The sequence below is a fragment of the Sander lucioperca genome, chromosome 9 (assembly GCF_008315115.2).
Source record: "Sander lucioperca isolate FBNREF2018 chromosome 9, SLUC_FBN_1.2, whole genome shotgun sequence".
Classification (NCBI taxonomy): Eukaryota; Metazoa; Chordata; class Actinopteri; order Perciformes; family Percidae; genus Sander; species Sander lucioperca.
The window spans coordinates 32943395-32963400 of record NC_050181.1 but is presented as its reverse complement, the minus strand read 5'-3'; the positions used below and the strand labels follow the sequence as shown (position 1 = coordinate 32963400).

The window sequence follows — 20006 nt, the reverse complement described above, 5'->3', positions numbered from 1 at the left end:
ATGATGACATACTTCATTTTACCCCTCAGCCATCCATTATCAGCACTTTGGAGGCATTTTTTTGTTTTGTTTCAAAAGTCACATTTGCTGGCTGCAAAGCAGAAATCTCTGACCTTGTTTTTCACACTTAAATGATTATTTTTTGGAAATAATGGAAATGCAGAGCAGTTTTTTTGTTCACTTTATTATTATTATTATTATTATTATTATTATTATTATTATTATTATTATTATTATTATTATTATTGTGACAGGTTGATTACAACAACGGTCTCTAAAATATACTTCCATGGTAATGTTAGCGTCCAAACCATTACACCAAACACTATTTGCAGCTAGTTTGACACAGGGTTCAAATTCAGCGTTGAGTACATTACTGTCTGTCCTGACTCGCCCTGTTCCTTTTGTTATTCTACTAAAAACATTTGATAAGCTAAACAATCAGAATTTGTTTTGAACCCACCTTCACCAGTGTATTTTAGTGTATTAAATTGACAAATGCTCAATAACTTTGAAGGCAATTTAATAGAACTGAGTACATTTTAATATGTTTATTTATCGCAAGTAATATCGTTATCACGATAATCAACGTTAACGCATATCGCTTATTTTCCCCATATCATGCAGTCCTGCACTGTTCCATCAAATGGAAATATCCTAGATGTCTTATCAATTATTGTATACACATTTCCCCCAAATTCAGCCCCACATACAGTATTGTGTATCTTTTGAAACTTTAAACCACAATTTAAGAGAAGATTTAGTGTGTTTGAGCAGTGTTTGGAGTTTGTAATGACTGACCCACCAGTCGGTGTGTGAATAGAAAATATAAATCACGGTTGGTTAAAAGTTAGCATACTTGCCCACTGCTCATATTAAAATGTACTTGTTTTATGTCAGAGTTGCACTGCTGAAGAAGAGTGGTGAGGAGGACTGGAGGAACAGGATCAACAAGAAACAGGAAGTGGTCCAGGTGGAATCCACGGAGACGCAGGCTCAGCTATGGGAGTCAGAGCAGACCTGCGACAACAAGGTCAGTCTCATCTGCACTAATCAGATTATATCTAGAGCTGTAACAATTCCAAATGTTGCTGTACAATTCATTATTTATTTATTTATCACTTTTTTAAACAAATTCAAGTTTTGAATGAATTCCAGGATACATATTTTGGTTATATATCACTGTCATGTGACCCAGATGATATAATAACACAAACATACACCCTATGAAGTAAACAACGCCTCTTTATTATCATAAAACATCTTTTCTATCTGTATCCTCCCCTCTTGTCATTTTTGTTGCTATGAACGTGTTTAGGGTAAAGTGCCAACAACTAGCATAGCTTTAGCTCAACAGTCCAACCAATTATATAATTACAATTTGGCACATCTAAACAAAATCAACAATTACCACCAACAGTCATACCCCTTAAGACTTTAGCTAATGATAGCAAGTAATTGCGGTTAAACAAAGAAACGGCAAATACGTAAAATAATTGACAATTAGACAATAATGTAATAATTGTTACAGGCCTAATTACATCACATTTATTAGAATGTTTTAGGAGTTGCCAGCTTGTGCTGTTTGCTCTAATGGATACCATTGTAAAATGTGTTTAATAGAGCCATGACCACTAGGAATGATGGCCAAAAACGTTATTTTATTTTGTCACCCTCTACTATTGAGCTACTGTGTTGTTATCTTAGTGGTAACTTATGTGGATATTTTTGTGGCCCTGAATTTCAACAACAAAAAATGAATCAATCTCACAAAAAAGTTACACTAATGGTTGTTATGGTTACCAACGGTCGAACAGCTTTACCTAAGTAGCCAGAATAAACAGTGCCACATTTCATCCCCCATCCTTCCTTGTTACCATGCCAGCTCCTGTCCCCGCTCTTTTAGCTAAGTGCTCCTTTCATTACCTCCTTGAGTCCATCTGTTGTTTGAGCCCAGTGGTCCAGACCCGTAGAGCATCCAGCCCCCATAGGCTGTAAACCAGGAAGCATATGGGACCGTCTGCTGCTGTAGAATTAGCAGTCTGGGTGGGTGGTTGGGAGGGGGGGGGGATACATTTCAAAAATGACTTTGAAAGCTCATTTGACAAAAGGAAATGGTTCAAGAATCTCCTTTATGTATTTATATGCATCTCTAGCGGTTTAAACATCAGCTAGAACTACGTATAAGCTCAAAGAACCAGGACTTACACTTTTTCCTGTAGTTCATTTAATTCACATTAGTATTCTGTTGGGTGAAACTGCCTGCATAAACCCTGGATGGTAATCCTCCAGGCAGTCTCACTCCTAACCCATTACAGCAACAATGCCCCCCCCACCCCCCTCCCCTCTCCTCCCCCCTTTCTCTCCCTCTGACCGAGAACTTCCCCTGTGTTTAACCCCTCAGGAGGAAGGGGTGGTCATTCAAGACTACTCGGCTGTGTCTGTGTCTGAACAGCTGTGGGTAAGAGAGCCGGTGTGGGCTGCACACCAACCCTAAATCAATCAGCTTCCTGTGTGGGGCCTGTGTTTTCCAATCACAGCTTTGTGTGGACTTTGTGTGATTGCTGCTCCTGAATCTGTGGCTCTAATGGCTGCTCTTGTTTACTTGCACTCTGTAGTGCAACTGAAATGTTGGGATGGTGGTTGGAAAGTTGCTGATACTGAAAGCTTTTTCTTCTTCTGATTCTGTCAAAAAGTTGCATTAAGTAATCAATTTACTTCAAAGTAAAAAGAATGTTACGATAATACAGTTCTACTTTCTCCAGACATTGGAGCACCTGGATGTACTTGTATGGCCATGTATTAGTGTCCAGGGGCCAGCAACATCAGTTCTTTTGCTGGCCAAAATTATTAATTGATGGCTGTACATGTTCACAGTTCAGAAAAATGACAGTTTCATAAAAGAGTGAATATATAAGAATATAGGCACATTGATGCTGCTTTGTCATTTTTTTGGCTTGACAACAAAATGTCTTCAAGCTAAATAAATAAATAAAAATAAATTTCAAAATCAAAGCGAAAAAACTTTTTTAAAGCAAGGGTACTATTATGTTAATTGTTTTAGGGCATTTATTGCTTTTTCCCCCCTGTAAAATACTGGATCGATTTAACTTTTAAAGTATCTAAAGATTATTCAAATGAAAGAATCTGAGAGGGCAAAAAATTACTTTTATGAGGGTTCGCGAGTTGACTTTGTATTGTTTAAATGAGTGAACCACTGCAATAGATTATATGTATAAATTACATAGATATATTACCTTTTAAGACCAACTATCGTTTTCACTGCGCCGGTAATTCAATATGTGACTTTCTGTGCCTGAGACAAGCTGTTCCTGTCTCAACTTACAAATTACCAAAAGAGAAAAATGGCTTTTGCAGTTTGCTGCTTTGTTACTAACAGTACAAATGTACATTGTTTTTTAATGTTTTAAGTGCATTTTTTAATTTGGGGAAGCATGGTAATTTAATTCATAAGCAATCAATTTTATGTGATTTCTTAGAGACAACTAATTAATATTTACATTGTCCATATGTTTCAAAAAGATATTTCTCAGAATCAGCTTTATTGGCCAATTATGTGTAGACATTGCAGACAGGGATTTGACAACAGAAATAGACATACAGCTAAAAACAAGGACAACAAAACTGAACAAAGAACTAACAAGCAAACTACTGTGTACAGACTGTACACGTAGCTGAAAAATATATATAAAAAGTATATAAAAAGCAACAATGAACAACAACTAACTTACAAAGTTTTGTTTATTTCGTATATAAATAATTGGGTTTTGAAGTTGACAAATAGCGAGTAGTTTAAAGGAGAACTTTGGTATTTTTTATGTCTAAGTGACTAATGTAGACATATTTTTTTTTAAAGTGGTCCAGTATTGAGCGAGAGCCCTGCAGCCTAATCCTATGGGGCAATTGTCCCCGACATGTCAATGTCACAACATATGGAAAGGACCCTATAGAGAAATAGGACATTTTTCTTTACTATTCGCTTCATCCAGTCTATTTGTTATTGTGTCTAACTAAATCGCTCACGGAGAAGTCTTGTTCTGAATTCTCGCGAGAGCTGACTTGGCGCCACAAGACAGCAACGTGAGATTTGAAGAGGGGAGTGCTGGTAAGAGTGTGTTGTGTTGGAGTACAGAAAGCGTAGCTTAGTGTTATCAAAAGGGTTTTCAATTTTATAGCGGACATTTTGATGATTTTGATGTGGATGAGTCAAGCCATCACCGTCTCAGAACGAGACTTCTCTGTGAGCGAGACATTGTAACAAACGGATCAAGCGAAATTTCTCTGTAGGGTTCTTTCTGTAAATGTCAGAAACTTATAACAACAATCAAAGCCTGTCAGTGGCAAAAACAAGCATTTTTAGTGGACTGACATTGATATGACATATATGTGCATATAGTTATTGCCCCCGTAGGGTTACATTGCAGCATGTTTCATGGCTGCAGCGCTCTTGCTCAATACTGTACCAATTTCAAAGATTGTTTACTTAGACACAAAAACATGGGGAAAAAAGGGTCCAGGTTGAAAAATACCAAAGTTCCCTGTTAACCACAGTCATGTTGCATTCCCAGTTTCTGGCCTCTCTCCTTTGCATCCCTCGCTTATCTTTTTTTCATCTGCATGCTCATCGCTTCTCCTTCCATTTTCCCCTTTTTGCTTTCCTTTCTTTCACTTTTCCATCCACCTCTACATCCTCAGGAACCTGTCTTCTCTTCCACCTTTTCTCCTACTATCTCCCTTGGCCAAAAGTGTCAGTATATTGACCATCATAGTAAGGTAAGGACATGCACCTGGCACGCTCGAACGCACTGCATGTACTGGAGTCTTATATTTCTGCTTGGTTTGCAGCTACTGGTGTAAGGGGCCGCTTTGGGTGCTGTTGAGTTTAACGTGGCTCTGACTGCATGAGTACTACTCTGTGTTTAGCCATCACTCCTACGGTGGAATAAAGTAGTTTATATAGGCTAGAAAGGACATGCACCTAGCACGCTTGAGTGCATCAAATCGTTTCATATCTGCTTGGTTTGATACTGTGACTACATGAATAATTGCTCCTGAGGGAAGCGTGGAATCCCATGAAGTGAAAGTGAAGCTGTGTGAGAGGTGACGTAGTTCCCTGACTCTTGGATAGTAGATCCAATGGTGTCTGGAGCCTTTTTGGTTTGGCTCCACAATCTCGTTTTCTGTTATAATGCAGCTTTTAAAACGTGTGAAGTAAATAACTCCAACATGACTGAAAACACGCTGAGATTATCGCTGACAGCCAACCTCATTGTTCAGAGTTTATTGCTTTGCATGCAAGACAGGACACTTTAAAAAAATCTTTTATAACCTGATAGTTTTTCTGATTTCCTTTTGTCTGTGCAGAAGGTGGGAGAGGAGATTGAGGCCCAGATATCCATTGAGGAGAGAAAACAGATGATTTCTGTGCGTGAGGAGGCCTGGAAGACGAAGGGAAAAGGAGCAGCCAATGACTCCACCCAGTACACCGTGGCTGCACGTATGGTCAAGAAAGGTCAGTGCACAAACAAACATCCACACTGGGGTATGCACCATTTCAAATTTTTAAAAAAGCCACTGGGCTTTTTATGCACAAATTGAGTATAAGGGCCTGCAAAATACACTTTCCCTACCACTAACTCAGATACTTTAGAGAGCACTATTTTGGAGAGTGCTATTTACTTACCGAGGGTTGTTTCCTGGTATTAGATTTGAATGCCCAGTATGATAATTTGTGGAAATCTGTCTGTACACACGCGGAAGTGGGAGTCAAAACCTAAGAATAAAATGCAAGTGTCTTCTGTCTCAGCAGTCAAACAGCTCCTCTGTGAAGAAAAAGCCAGATGCCCCAAAAATAGCTTCTTGACGCAGCCGTCTAGTGCTAGTTGCCCAGTGTAAATAATAATAATAATAAGCATTAGGGCTGAACGTTTTCAAACATTTCCTCTTTTAATTATATTTACTGTTTTTTCATAAGATAAATGCTGGAATAATGTTACATATCACAGATTGTTTACAGAAATGTCCTATTTTCAGTGGATTTTTCATTTATTTGTATTACTTTATTTAACATGATAGTAGAAGGTGTAATATGTAATTGCTGCTGTTGAACTGAGGCGTATCAGACATTTCAGTTTACAGGAAAATACTGATACTTTTTTATTGGAATTGTTTTTTATTATTATAACTTTAGCTTTTGTGATAAATGTTCTGTGTTTGACTGTTTAATGTTCCATGTTTTCTAAAAGAAAAACACTTATTGCTGGCATTTCATATCCATTGCTCTCATCCCTGCATAAGAATATAGAGCCGTTTTGTTGGTGTCCCATGTTATAATGCTCCATGATATGTTTTAACTGTTACACAGGGAATATTGAACTTTAGCTAAACTTTTTCGCAAATTGAATCGTAATCGCAATATCTGGCAGAAAAATCACAATATTTCTTTCCCCGAATCGTTCAGCCCTAATAAGCATTGAAATAAACTGGTACAGACAGCACGTTATCTGAGATATGTTGTCCTATGGTGTGATTTCTGTCTGTGTGTCCGCAGGCCTAGCAGCCTCCTCCTCAGTTATCAGCCCCATCCTGTCGCCGGTCTCCACCAAACTCAAGAGCAGCGTGCCTGCTGTCCACAAACCACCAGAGGGTGAGACAGACCTGCACGTCCTGTGTCATCACCGCCACCTCCGTCAGAGGAGTGTATCAACCAGCAGGCTTTAAACCTGAATGGATTGACACATTTGTTGTTGCTTGAGGCAGAAGTGAACAGTACTTTATATTATATACATTCAAAATGTATAATCATCATAAAAACTATTAAACCAAGATTATAAAAACTAGGTCTGTCAGCGTGATGCGATTAAGGGCTGACGCGATGCGATTCATTTTTTTTAATCGCATTAATCGCATGCCGGCATTTATTAATTTATTTTACACTTCACTCGGCTTTGCATCGTGCCTAACAGGCTACTATTTTGACCCTTTGCAGCACCGTTACTTATCACTTATCGCTGCCACTTCCTTGTAACGCATCCTGCTGCTGCAGGCTGCAGGCATGATGGAGAAAGACAGCAGCAATGAAATCCTGAATGGTGCTTTTTATTTTCCAAAACTCCCGGACGGCTCGTAGACAAGTCGAAAGCCATGTGCACATTGTGTAAAGCCGAATTAAAATATCAACGAAGCACGTCAAGCTTGAGCTACCACCTACGGAGCTAAGCATAGTAGTACAGTTAACGTGATGCTACCCGCTAGCATGCTACCCACTCAGGCAAAGCACTATTTTGGAGAGTGCTATTTGCCGACCTGTGGATGAAACCAAATCCCAAAAAATTACTACAGCTCTTGCGAAACGGGTGGCAACTAACTGCAGACCTGTCAGCATCGTAGAGGACTCGGGTCTTAAAGACGTACTACGGTTGGCATGTTCTGACCTGTCTCGTTGCCGTCGAGGGGGACAGTAGTTTTCACGGATACACAGCCTGTACGACACGGAGAAAGCAGCCCAACTGGAACAGCTGCAAAGTGCTGCAAACGCTGTCTCATTAACCGGTGATCACTGGACGTCAGTGAGTAATCAACATTATTTAGGAGTTACTAAACACTATATTGACTCTAGTAAGGATAGGGCTTTTTTGTTTTTTAGTTAGGTACTTGGAGGAATTGTGCAATAATGACAGATTCACACATTATTCTTTTGTTTACAGTAAATAAATAATTACAAATCTTAAAATCAAGTTCATAAAGTAACTTTCTTTGCATTCAATTGATTCCCAATCAAGATACACTGGTAAAAATTGCTTTCAATTGTTAATATGTACTTAAAAACTGTTCTGAAATGCAAAATAATAGAATTTTAATCATGTGATAAAATATGTGATTAATCTATAACGATTAACTATAGAAATTCAGCGATTAATCGCGATTTAAAAAAATGAATCGTTTGACAGCCCTAATAAAAACACAAAACAAAACATTTTTCAAATAGCTTAAATACTTAATAATTGAAAAAAATCATATGGGAAATGATCAAATGATGTACCTTTTCTTGTTGGTTAAATGTAGTCTTGTACATCATCACCATTAGTAAGATTGAATGATTTCATTTATAGAAATTGAGGCCAGACCAGAAATGGAATCAGATAAGAAACTAGACAAGTTGGAGAGCTTCTTGGGACGTCTGAACAGCAAAGGTATGCATTTCCTCACCAACTTTAAGCTCGTTAAGTGATATTAATATCTATTAAGCAATGTTTTGTGTCATCTTCACCTGCAGTAGATCTCTGAAGAAGAAAAAATCTTTTTCTTTGCTGGGGTTTTGCTGAACATGTTTTTATGCTATTTCGGCAAATCCTTCCCTACCTGTTTATTATTGTGTTGGGGCCTAATCTAGTTTCTGTTTTGTAGGGCTACTGAAATGAATGCGATAGTAACAAGTTAATGCGAATTCCTTTTAACGCCAGCCCACTCATTTTTTTACGTGCGATTAACGAGCGCACGTTCTGTGATTTCGCTCCATCGTTGGGAAATCAGGAAGCTGCAGCAGTAACGTTGTGGACAGTGTTGCCAACTTGGCGACTTTCTCGCTAGATTCAGAGACTTTTACATCCATGAACGGGTGTAGATGCCTAGCAGAAACAAATATCCTGGAGCAGAATAAATAAAGAAAAAGTCTTTTGAATGGCAAGTTGAGTTTCAAAGCCCTTCCAGATATTTATCCCTACAAGACTAAAGTTATCTGCATGTACTATCGATGTTAACGGAGTTACCACCGGAGTACGTTGAGTCTCAAATACCACTTGAGCTTTAAAAAATATCCCTTTTAAATTACAGAACCGATAAAAAATAAAAAAAACGTATGATTCATTTGCAATTAATCACGAGTTAACTCGGACACTCATGCGACTGATTGCGATTAACATTTTTAATCGATTGACAGCCCTACTCTTTGGTCTTCCTTTGTTGATCAGTGGCAGGTCTGCAGGAAACCACCTTAACAGTTACCGAGAAGGCAGTGAAGGAAGTGATGAAGTTGGACGACGAAATCTTCTCTAAGTTCTACAGACACGTTGCTGAATTTCCACGCATGCCCACCAGGATCGAGATCAGTGAGGATTTTGACGCCATCTTTGGTTCTCAGGGTCCCAAGTAAGCAAATAATAAAGTTTGCAGTGATGGCTGCATATAATTCATACAGTACACCTCATTTTTGGACAAACTTGCAAACTTCTACTTGTACTTGCTTTATATAATTGTTCTTTCTTTTGAATCCCTATTATCCTAATTCATTCATCAAATTTTATTTATCAAATTTTCAATTCAGAATGCCTTAAACTTGTATTGTCTTTTTATCTTTCTTATGATGGTGTATTCTTTTCTGTGTTATTGTTTTGTTGTTATCTTTGTAACTACTCGATGTCATTGTAAATGAGGGCCGTCCCTCAATGGTCTCTCGAGTTTAAATAAAAGTTCAATGAATGAATGAGTTTACCACTCATACACATGCTTTTCTCCCTTTTCCAGGTTGACTTCGGCCATGGTGCAGCATAAGCGCTCGGTGCGTCCGTCCAGGAACGTCCAGGCGTCCAGAAACCCTGTGAAGATGCTGGCAGCCAGAGAGGACATCCGACACGAGTACACCGAGCAGAGGTTGAATGTGGCACAGCTGGAGAGCAAGAGGATGAAGGCTGCGAAGAGTGAGTGTGAGCATAACATATGTGTGTGTGTATTTGGGAAAGAGACAGAAAGACCAAATACAGTTCTAGCATGTCTGTTATGTTGTTTGTTGTCAAAAAATCCCAGTGGAAAAATTGGATACCTAAGCCTACAAAACTACATCCATCTCCCCCTCTTTGTTTGTTGGGTAAACAGTACTAATTGGAATGCAGCCTCATATGACCCACTTCTGTAGCAGTGTTTACAGTAGGGCTTTAGTTAATTTTAAAGTTGAATGAAGCATTTATGTTATTTTTCTACCCGCTGTAGGTCTATTTTATTATTTTTTAAAATGAAATGTGTACTCTTTCTGGTTCTAGTGAATAAAAGCTCTGAGTACTCTGAGGCTGCTCTGGCAGGTCTGGCCAGTAAAGAAAACTTCAGCAGCGTGAGTCTGCGCAGCGTCAACATCTCGGAGCAGATGTCCAACAACAGCGCCGTGCCCTACAAGAACCTCATGCTGATGCAGGTCAAAGGTGAAAACCCTTTCTGACTGTGCTGAGCTGTATGCATGAAGTTCCTCCCCTGCCACTTCTTTACACTCAGGGTTTAGACTGATAAAGCACGAATAGAATAAACATTTATAGGAATAGTTTGATATTTTTGGAAATGCAGCCTAAGTTTTGAATAGGAGTAGTTGCTAGGCAACCAGTGGAGATTCCAGGAAATTACTGCTCCCAGCCAAGAAGTAGTCCGACACATAACCGTCCATAAAAACAGCAAATTGTTGTTTTTACACTTTTAGAATAAGCAAGCAAGATGTTATTTGTTAATTAGTGAACTTTAGAGCTGCTGGAAGATTTGGTTAACATCAGACAGAGCTAGCCTAGCTGTTTCCCCCTGTATCCAGCCTCTGTGCTCAGCTAAGCTAACTGGCTGCTGGCTGTAGCTTCATTATTATAGTTAGCATTATTATTATTGTCTATTTAAAAGACAGATATAAGAGTAGATCTTCTCATCTGACTCTCCTCCAGAAAGCGTTTTACCCAACATGTCAAACTATTCCTTTAAAAATGCTTAGTAGCCTTAAACTGTTTTGGACATCTGACGTTTCTAATCAGACAGAGCGGATGTGCATTAAAGGAACTGAAAGGTATAACTCAGCAGATTAATAACTTTATTCTTTCCAGGTCGTCGTCACGTTCAGACCAGATTAGTAGAGCCGAGAGCGTCATCACTGAACAGCGGCGACTGTTTCCTGTTGGTCACTCCAGAGCACTGCGTCGTCTGGATAGGAGAGTTCTCAAATGTCATCGAGAAGGCTAAGGTGAGCGCTGCACCTTTATTATTAATTATTACAGACTGTGCCTTATTCTCAGGAGTTTTGGTTTGGATGTCGAGAATCAAGGCTACCGTTATAACTGTAAAACTGTAATTTTGGTGTTTGAACAGTGATGATTTATTGATGGTTCTGCCTCTAATTATCATTCCCTGCACGCACGCACGCACACACACACACACACACACACGCATCTGTGCTTCTCAACAAACACATGCGTTCAGGCTACAGCTCTTCCATTTCCCCAAAGAAGGTCTGTCTAGACACTTTGTAATACATTTGTTTTTCTACTGCGCCTCCTCGTTCAGTGCTGTTTACTTATTTTATTATGATTTTATGCAAAGCAGCCAAGTTTCTTCACAGTAGCCTCACTTTGTCCTCAGTATGTGACTCAGTTGTTAGTTGGACCTTTTCTCAGAACTTGTGTACAAATGTGAAACAGAATGTTGTCAAGATCAGTTCACCGTTTCTGGGTTAGTCAAGAAAAGTCACATGTCCTTGTTGTTTCCCTCAGAGTCAACATGAGAGCATGATATACACAGTGCACAGACATCACCACTGTCTCTGTCACCATAAAACAGATCTCTGTTTCTTGCCCGTAGGCAATAGATCTGGCCACCTTCATCCAGACAAAGAAGGACATGGGCTGCAGGGCGAACCAGGTGCAGACCATCGAGGAGGGGGTCAACCCACAGGGTCCAGATACTCAGCAGTTCTGGACCATCCTCGGAGGACAGACTGCTTATCAACGTAAGACCTGAGCCCCTAATGTTCAGTTTAGGTTGTTGCTCTCAAAATGGCTTGCATGGCTTGCAATTGTCTTAAAATGAGTGTACAGATACCCTGTTAACAAGGGGTGTAACGATACATGGATCAGGATCCATTCAATGATCAACGATCCTGTATCATCTATGCAAAGTAAAAATATTAATAATACAGTTTGTTTTTCATTTAAATGTCTGGAAGAGCTCAGTAATAAAATTGTGAAATCATGCTGCTTTTGTTGCTTTTTGTGAGATGATAGAAATGTAACTGATTGTGTTACAGTAAGTGAGCATTAATGATATTGTCTCATATTGATCGCAGGCCCCTGAATTGAATCAAATCGAAATCCTATCGTGGCAGACTTTGTAATACCAGCAAATATCATATTGTTGTCTAAAGAATCTATATAATATCTTACCGTGATAAAACTTATGAGTTACACCCCACGCAGGTATTTTACAGTGTGTCTGATTGTGCTTATAGCTGCAGGTCCACCCGAGGAGGATGAGCAGTTTGAGAATGCCATTGTGGAAACCAACTGTATCTTCAGACTGCTGGATGACAAACTGGTTCCTGATGATGACGAGTGGGGGAAGGTCCCTCGCAGCTCTCTGCTGGCGCCCAAGGAGGTCCGTGTTTCTAACCTGGATAAGATAAATCAAATGTTATACTCTAAGCGAGAGTGGTGCCTTTTAACTGACACTGCTCAGCTCTGCTTTGAGTTGCCCTTTGACTGACGGTGGAAGCTGCTGTTATAGTAGTAGCCTCATGACACCAGAATGTAACACAGTATCAAAACATGAGCTTGTCCACAGTAGGTCGCTCTACATCATGCTATAACTCTGACATGTCTCCATTAGTGCATGTATAGGTCCTAGGCATGTGTGTGTATTTCAGACCTGTGTGTAATGTGTGTAATAACTAACAGAGTGAAAACTGTAATTTTTACCTTTTTACCGATTTTACCTTGTCATAGTTGAATAACAATTCGGTGGGTAAATAGGACATACATAGAAGCTCAAAATCCCATTGATACCCCTTTACTATGCAAATCTCACATTTTGAAACTGCCGCTGAAAACGGGCGAATCTAAACAAAGCTAAAAGTTGACGTCAGCATCTCAACTCCTAGTCTTTGTCACGCCCCAACATTTGCATAGGCGTGTAGCCTATGCATAGGCGTGTAGTCTATGCAAATGACCTGAGGTCAGCTTAGTCTTCTGAATCTAGCTAGGTCATGCAGATCTCCAGAGATCCGCTATTTAATTACTAAATTCACTTCTGAGACTTTTTTATGCGAGAAATCAACTATGTAGAGTTCAAATATGGGCCGTTTTACGAAAATGTACGGCTAATTGCAAATTTTGTCCGACTGTGTGTCGCAGTTCAGCAGGAGCTCAGCAGGCTACGTGACAGCGGCCGGTGCTGCCTCGCCACCCGGCGTGTCCTACTTCATAAACTCCGGCTCGCTGTGAGCTAGCTGGATCTCCGTCACGAAGGGAAGCCCGCGGCGCTCCATACCTGCGCACCGTTTCTGGGTTACTGGACTACAAAATGCCGAGGCCCTGATGGAGCTCCAGGGCCTGCAGCTAGCCGCGATCTTGACCCATAGGATTGAAGGGACAGTAGCAGCTAACGAATGTTCACAAAATGTTCACAAAAATGCATTAAATTGAAATCGGACACCATTGTTAGCTTTAGAAGACCTTGGGGTAGATGTTATATAAGTGGCGTGACGAAATTCAAACTGTAAATATACATTAATTATACCGAAAGTGAAGCTAACTAGCTGCGATCTGTACACATAGGATTGAAGGGACAATAGCAGCTAACGAAATCCCTAGCTAATGTTCACAAAAATGCATTAAATTGAAATCGGACACCATTGTTAGCTTTATAAGACCTTGGGGTAGATGTTATATAAGTGGCGTGACGAAATTCAAACTGTAAATATACTCTAATTATGCCGAAAGTGAAGCTAACTAGCCGCGATCTGTACACATAGGATTGAAGGGACAGCAGCTAACGAAATCCCTAATGTTCACAAAAATGCATTAAATTGAAATCGGACACCATTGTTAGCTTTATAAGACCTTGGGGTATATGTTAGTGGTTAGTGTTAGTAAGTGGCGTGACGAAATTCTGTACTGTAAATATACTGTAGTTATGCCGGCAGCTGGCAGCCAGCCAGCTCCGCGGAGCCCCGAGCCCCGGTAGTCTACTAACCGAGAAACGGTGACTTTCACTGGGTATGGAGTTTGCCGTTTTCTCGTCAGACTGTGTGGAGCTACTAAAGTCTGACACGTCATACCAAATTTGCAATTAGCCATCAATTTTCATAAAACGGCCCATATTTAGCTTTATATAGTTGATTTAAAAAAGTCTCAGAAGTGAATTTAATAACGAAATAGCCCAACAAACAATGTATAACTTTGCAGTGTCTGAAATATGAGACCTGCTGTCTCGTCTCCAATGTGTTTCTATCTGGTTCGCTCAAAACCAATCAGCGCACAGCTCATCTAAATATTCATGAGCATACCATATTTGGAAGAAAAGCTCTTGTTCCAAATAGAGCCATATTCACAGGGTAGTTAAGGGCCTAATAAAATAGCATTAGGGCAATTTTCAGCCCAACCAATGTTACATACCCTATTAGGAGACCTTAAGGAACAGTGTGAAATACCCTATATAATCATTCTATCACCCCTTTAATCGTAACATAATAACGTTTAAGAGTTTCTCATGATGGTTGTTAATCATGAGATTAACATGAGTGTTAGTTAACATGTACATTAAAAAAACGACTCACCTAAGCTTCCCCCTTGTGTGTGCTGTCTTGCTGCAGGTGTTGGTGTTTGACTTTGGCAGCGAGGTGTATGTGTGGCACGGTAAGGAGGTGACCCTGGCCCAGAGGAAAGTGGCCTTCCAGCTCGCCAAACACCTTTGGAATGGGACGTTTGACTACACCTGCTGTGACATCAACCCACTGGACCCTGGAGGCTGCAACACACTCATACCTAGGTGGGAAAAACACACACACACACACACACACACACACACACACACACACACACACACACACACACGTTATCCCTTGCAATAACATTTGATTGACTTGCATTCATTTTCTGAAGGCTTACTCCTAAACTTAACCTAACCCAAATTTAAAACTTTGCTTCAAAACTAAGTATGCCAACCAACACATAATGTAATTGACTAGTAGTACACACACAGGCATAAACACATTTGTGTTTCTGTTCTTGTCAGGACCCTCAGTACTATGACACATTTGCCCCTAAATAGTCTGTTTAGGGTGATATTATTGCTCATATCTGCTACTTTTATATTCTAGCAACAGCAATTACAGACTGTATCTAAAAAAAATATATATATATATATATTTTATGTATGTATATATACACTCTTATAACTATTTTTAAATTCACATGCATAAATATGCATGTGAATTTGCACACACACACACACACACACACACACACACACACACACACACACACACACACACACACATGCACGCACTTGCACACATACACACACACACACACACACACACACACACACACACACACATTCAATGAGCATGGTCTTACTTTACTTGAAGCTCTTTGATTTAGCACAGCATAAAGTTGAATCTTGACATCTTTTTCATTTTTCTTTGTGTGTGTGTGTGTGTGTGTGTGTGTGTGCGCGTGCATTCATTGACAGGAAGGGCCAGGGCCGTCCTGATTGGGCGATATTCGGCAGGCTGACAGAGCACAACGAGACGATCTTGTTCAAAGAGAAGTTTGTAGACTGGACTGAAGCAAAGTCGCCAACACCAAAGGAAGGTGGCGAGCTCGTACCTGAGCAGAAGGTGAAAATCAAACGCTTGTTTCATGAGGAGGATTGCATTACTTGCAAAGATCACACACATCAAAGAGTCTCAATATGTTTTCTCTATCTCCCCATCTGTTCTTTGGACTGCGAGCCACTCACACTTAATCTCAGTCAATGTTGCCAGGAACAGTTGGTTGCACGCTGGGACCGAAACAAGGATGAGAGAGCATTTGCCTTTCAGTGGATGCTGTATGAAAGCATCACTTTTGTTACTAATTAGCGCTTTAGAACGCACAGCGTTATGCAATGCATTACTATGTATGCTTTTATATATTTATTCATAGTTGTACATTGTCTGTGAATTGTCCCTTTTATGTGTTACTCTTCGTGCCTTTTAATTGCCCCTCAGGGACAAATACAGTTATTTGTTGGAAATTCTTTATTAGGAATAACCCCTTGAGATGTAGCATCTCATAGTATCTCGTTATATACACTACAATCACACTTAGACACAACAGTTAACAAAACAACAGCAACAGCCACAAACAAACAAAGAAAGAGAAAAAGAAAAAATAAAGAAAGAGAAAAAAGAGGTGTTATGGACAGGTACAGTTGATTCCGTAATAAGAAGACACAGGGCAGTTTTAAAGGAATGGAGAGATGAAATAGATCGAATGCTTTTTGAATTGAATTTGAATTAAAGAATGAGCTCATGTTTTACCACTGACGACTAAAATAGCAATACGAGTGGCTTATTCTACCTGTTAGAATATAACCTGTATCAGGCTGCAGGTTGTCATCATCCCTTAATAGTTTTTTACTCTGATCATCAGGAGGCCCTGCGGCGGGAATGCCGGCCCTACGACACTACCCTGATGCTGCCCGTCCTCCAGTCGTCTATTTCCACCATCTTGGACGGGGTGAATGTGGGCCGTGGCCACGGCCCGGTGGAGACCGAGGACCACATGAGGACTCAGGAGATCAGCACGGTGTCGGTGGACGTCTGGCACATCCTGGAGTTTGACTACAGCCGCCTGCCGCGCCAGAGCATCGGCCAGTTCCACGAGGGAGACGCCTATGTGGTCAAATGGAAGTACACGGTCAATACCTCGGGTGAGTCACCGTGGACTTAGTCTGGCATTGCCAGACCTTCTTCCACAGAACTGCGGAGGAGGGTCTGGTTAGTCCACACAGTATTCCGGGATGGGAGAGAAACGTGCTCTAGTAAGACTTTTCAAAAATTCACAGTAGTTTATTATAAGTAGAAATTTAAAGAAAGTCAATGAGGTGAATTTGTTTCAAAGTTTACAAAACTTTAAAACGACAATAATGCATTACTTGTATGAGGAACTTCAATTTAAAAGCATTAAAATCTTAAATCTAAATCTTTGCTTCATCACAGAACAGCAGGTGGTTAAGATTTGACAGATGGAGTCAAGTACATGTCAATGATAGAGCTGTATACAGTGTTCAAACACAGTTAAATTTGAATATTTTATTGTATATAAATGTAATGACATTCATTGTGGCAAATCCCAGCCGCATATCACCCCACAAACAGTAAAACGTATATGACCCTGGCAAACTAGTAACGACATCAGTGACTTCTTCTGCAGTAGGAGTAAGCTGCACCATTTTTAAAAGCTTCAAGATTAGGATTTTAGTTTGCACAGGGAGGAACTTGGCCTCTGCTGCAATAACAACATTATTATTTTAACAGCATTGACAACTCAGAGTAGTTTGTTGATATTTTGGTCTTTGAATGTGTGTCCCAGTCGGTCGCAGGCAGAACCCTGAGGCAAGGAGCAGCGGGCCGGGGAAGGAGAAATGCTGCTACTTCTTCTGGCAGGGTCGACACTCCACCGTCAGCGAGAAGGGAACGTCAGCGCTGATGACGGTGGAGCTGGACGAGGAGAGAGGGGCGCAGGTACAGGACACCAGGCTTCCCACCAGCCAACTAATCAGAACAGAAGCTAAATAGTAATCTAACAGAAAGTAAAAAGTAGACGCTTCAGTGTTTAAGTGATGATACTTAACTTAAATGTAATGCTCACTCTTGCACACCCGACTCCCAAGACAACACAATAACCTTTGTATTAAGGACTGAGTGTATGGGAAAAAACACCTTATTTTTTATGTCAATACTGATTTTGTAGCACCATTATTAGTTTAATCAATGATTTCCAAATGTTTCCTGATGTTGGTTTCTTGCAATAGGTTCTCCAGATTCCTGCCTACCTATGAGCACACTACTGTATGCAGGCATTAAATTAGTGTTTTTTTGCATTAGTGTTATAACTGGTTCCCGGTCTGTGTGTTGCAGGTTCAGGTGCAGCAGGGAAAGGAGCCTCCATGTTTCCTGCAGTGCTTCAACGGAGCGATGATCGTCCATGCTGGCAAAAGGGAGGAGGAGGAGGAGAACACTCAGAGTAAACATTTGAACATTTCTGTTTCTTTTATTTTTTATCTAATGTCTACAAAGCTCAGTGGTTGTTCAATGCCTTAATGACGCAAATTATTCCCTATTTTACCAGGACAATAGTTTTTCTTAACCAGAATAGGTTCCCCAAATGATGTTTGCTTGTGTGCCAACAGAATCTTATTTTTTCCTACAAATTCTTTAAATGTAGGCAGCAGTTAAAAACTTAATTATAAAACATCAACTGCTGAACTCCACTTGAAAAGTTTTGGGACAAACTAAAGTTAATATGATAACTTTAGTTTTTACCAAAATATTTCAAGTGGTAATTTGTGAAATGCAAGGCAATATGTGGTATATTTGGCAATAATTCAACTCCAAATTTGATATCTAGCATTCTTAAGTTGGTGCTTACTTCGCATTATCTTGATCTTGACAGTTTTACTACTATGAAAGTAAATGTCATACAATGTTATTATTTTGAGATGTGTTTTGTAATTTACTTATAGAACACTTGGCTTTGTTAGTCTTCCAATGTGATAAATGAAACCTTCTCACTGATCCCATTCCCCCGCTGCTCTGTGTGCAGGTGAGTGGCGTCTGTACTGCGTGCGGGGCGAGGTTCCGCTGGAGGGCCACCTGCTGGAGGTGGCGTGTCACTGCAGCAGCCTGCGCTCCAGAGCCTCCATGATCCTGCTCAACATCAACAAGGCCATCATCTACCTGTGGCACGGCTGCAAGACGCAGCTCCACACGCACAGCGTGGGGAAAACGGCCACGCTCAAGATCAAAGAACAGTGAGCTTTATAAAAGGAATGACTCGGGATGACTTTCATTTCCAAAAATGAACACTTGATTAAAATGATTATAACTAGCTAGAGCTGGGCAATACGGAGAAAATCAAATATCACGATATTTAGGCCAAATACCTCAGTATCGATATTGTAACAATATTGTAGGGTTGACTATATATTGACAAAATATTTACACAATGGGAGTTTTAATAAATAATCACCAACAATGTGGATACAATGACTAAGTGGGTAAAGGTAAATAACAGAACAGCTAGAACAGTCTAGTAAGTTAAGAAAATGACATCACTTTACTGTAATGCAGCCTTTAAAACCAGAACAGAATAGATTGAATACACTTTATTGTCCCGGAGGGGAAATTTGTCTCGGGCATAGTGCTACAACCTGTTACTTCACAATAGAGGGTGACAATTCCAGCGGTACGGGAGTCAATGTCACTGTCGGTAATGTGTTCCGGACGGATAGAGCATAGAAATCAACGGGAGCGGGCGGGAGCGGGACGGAGCCAGAGATTAAATTAAAAAATGACGTTGCAATGTGATGAGTGCGCCCAAAGATTGCGAGGCATTTCGTTTTAGAAAAGAGAACCACTTACAACTCACAATACATTTGTTGATTGGGAATACTCTACAGTATTAAGCTATCCAAAATCGAAGGCGAAATCTAATCTTGTATTACGATATCAATATCATATTGATATATTGCCCAGCCCTACATCTAGTCTGTGGTGGGTGTTGTGGGGCTTTTGGTTGCCATGGAACATGAGTTGTGTTTCCCTGTCAGGTGTCCACTGGAGGCGGGTCTCCACAGCAGCAGTAAGGTGACCATCCATGAGTGTGATGAGGGAGCGGAGCCTCCGGGCTTCTGGGAGGCACTCGGGAGGAAAGACAGGAAGGCCTACGACTGTATGCTGCAAGGTACACTGTGTACCCACATACTTTGGTTACTTATTTATATACACTTGTACATTTACACTTGTACATTTACCCTCAGTCAGATGTCAGTGTCTCACCTCAGTCACAGCTCGTACAATTCTTTTTGGCAGAAATCGGAGGATATTTTGGCACCTAAAAATGTCCAAGTAAAGTTATCGTGGTCAAATGTCAACCTTTTGAAAGGCCTTTAGTCTGGCTGCTGCCAATAGTACACCTAGAATATGG

General features: G+C 40.3%; 1 protein-coding gene across 12 annotated transcripts in view; it reads left to right on the top strand.

The window, feature by feature from the left end:
* LOC116040669 (supervillin-like) overlaps positions 1-20006 on the top strand; it is a 78965-nt gene that overhangs the window by 49886 nt on the left and 9073 nt on the right. For 10 of the 12 annotated variants that reach the window (XR_004898239.1, XM_036004963.1, XM_036004956.1 and 7 more), the window contains 19 exons: positions 901-1033; positions 2405-2461; positions 4717-4794; positions 5386-5533; positions 6572-6667; positions 8133-8213; positions 8991-9168; positions 9544-9716; positions 10056-10211; positions 10866-11002; positions 11617-11764; positions 12263-12408; positions 14624-14799; positions 15505-15652; positions 16449-16728; positions 17391-17542; positions 17939-18044; positions 18624-18831; positions 19630-19763. Coding sequence is in view for 11 of the 12 variants with exons in the window: in XM_036004963.1 (XP_035860856.1) it covers positions 901-1033; positions 2405-2461; positions 4717-4794; positions 5386-5533; positions 6572-6667; positions 8133-8213; positions 8991-9168; positions 9544-9716; positions 10056-10211; positions 10866-11002; positions 11617-11764; positions 12263-12408; positions 14624-14799; positions 15505-15652; positions 16449-16728; positions 17391-17542; positions 17939-18044; positions 18624-18831; positions 19630-19763 (2735 nt within the window). In the remaining variant the exon portion in view is untranslated. The remainder of the gene's footprint in view (positions 1-900; positions 1034-2404; positions 2462-4716; positions 4795-5385; positions 5534-6571; positions 6668-8132; positions 8214-8990; positions 9169-9543; positions 9717-10055; positions 10212-10865; positions 11003-11616; positions 11765-12262; positions 12409-14623; positions 14800-15504; positions 15653-16448; positions 16729-17390; positions 17543-17938; positions 18045-18623; positions 18832-19629; positions 19764-20006) is intronic. The other 2 variants (XM_036004960.1, XM_036004962.1) reach the window with 2 other exon arrangements.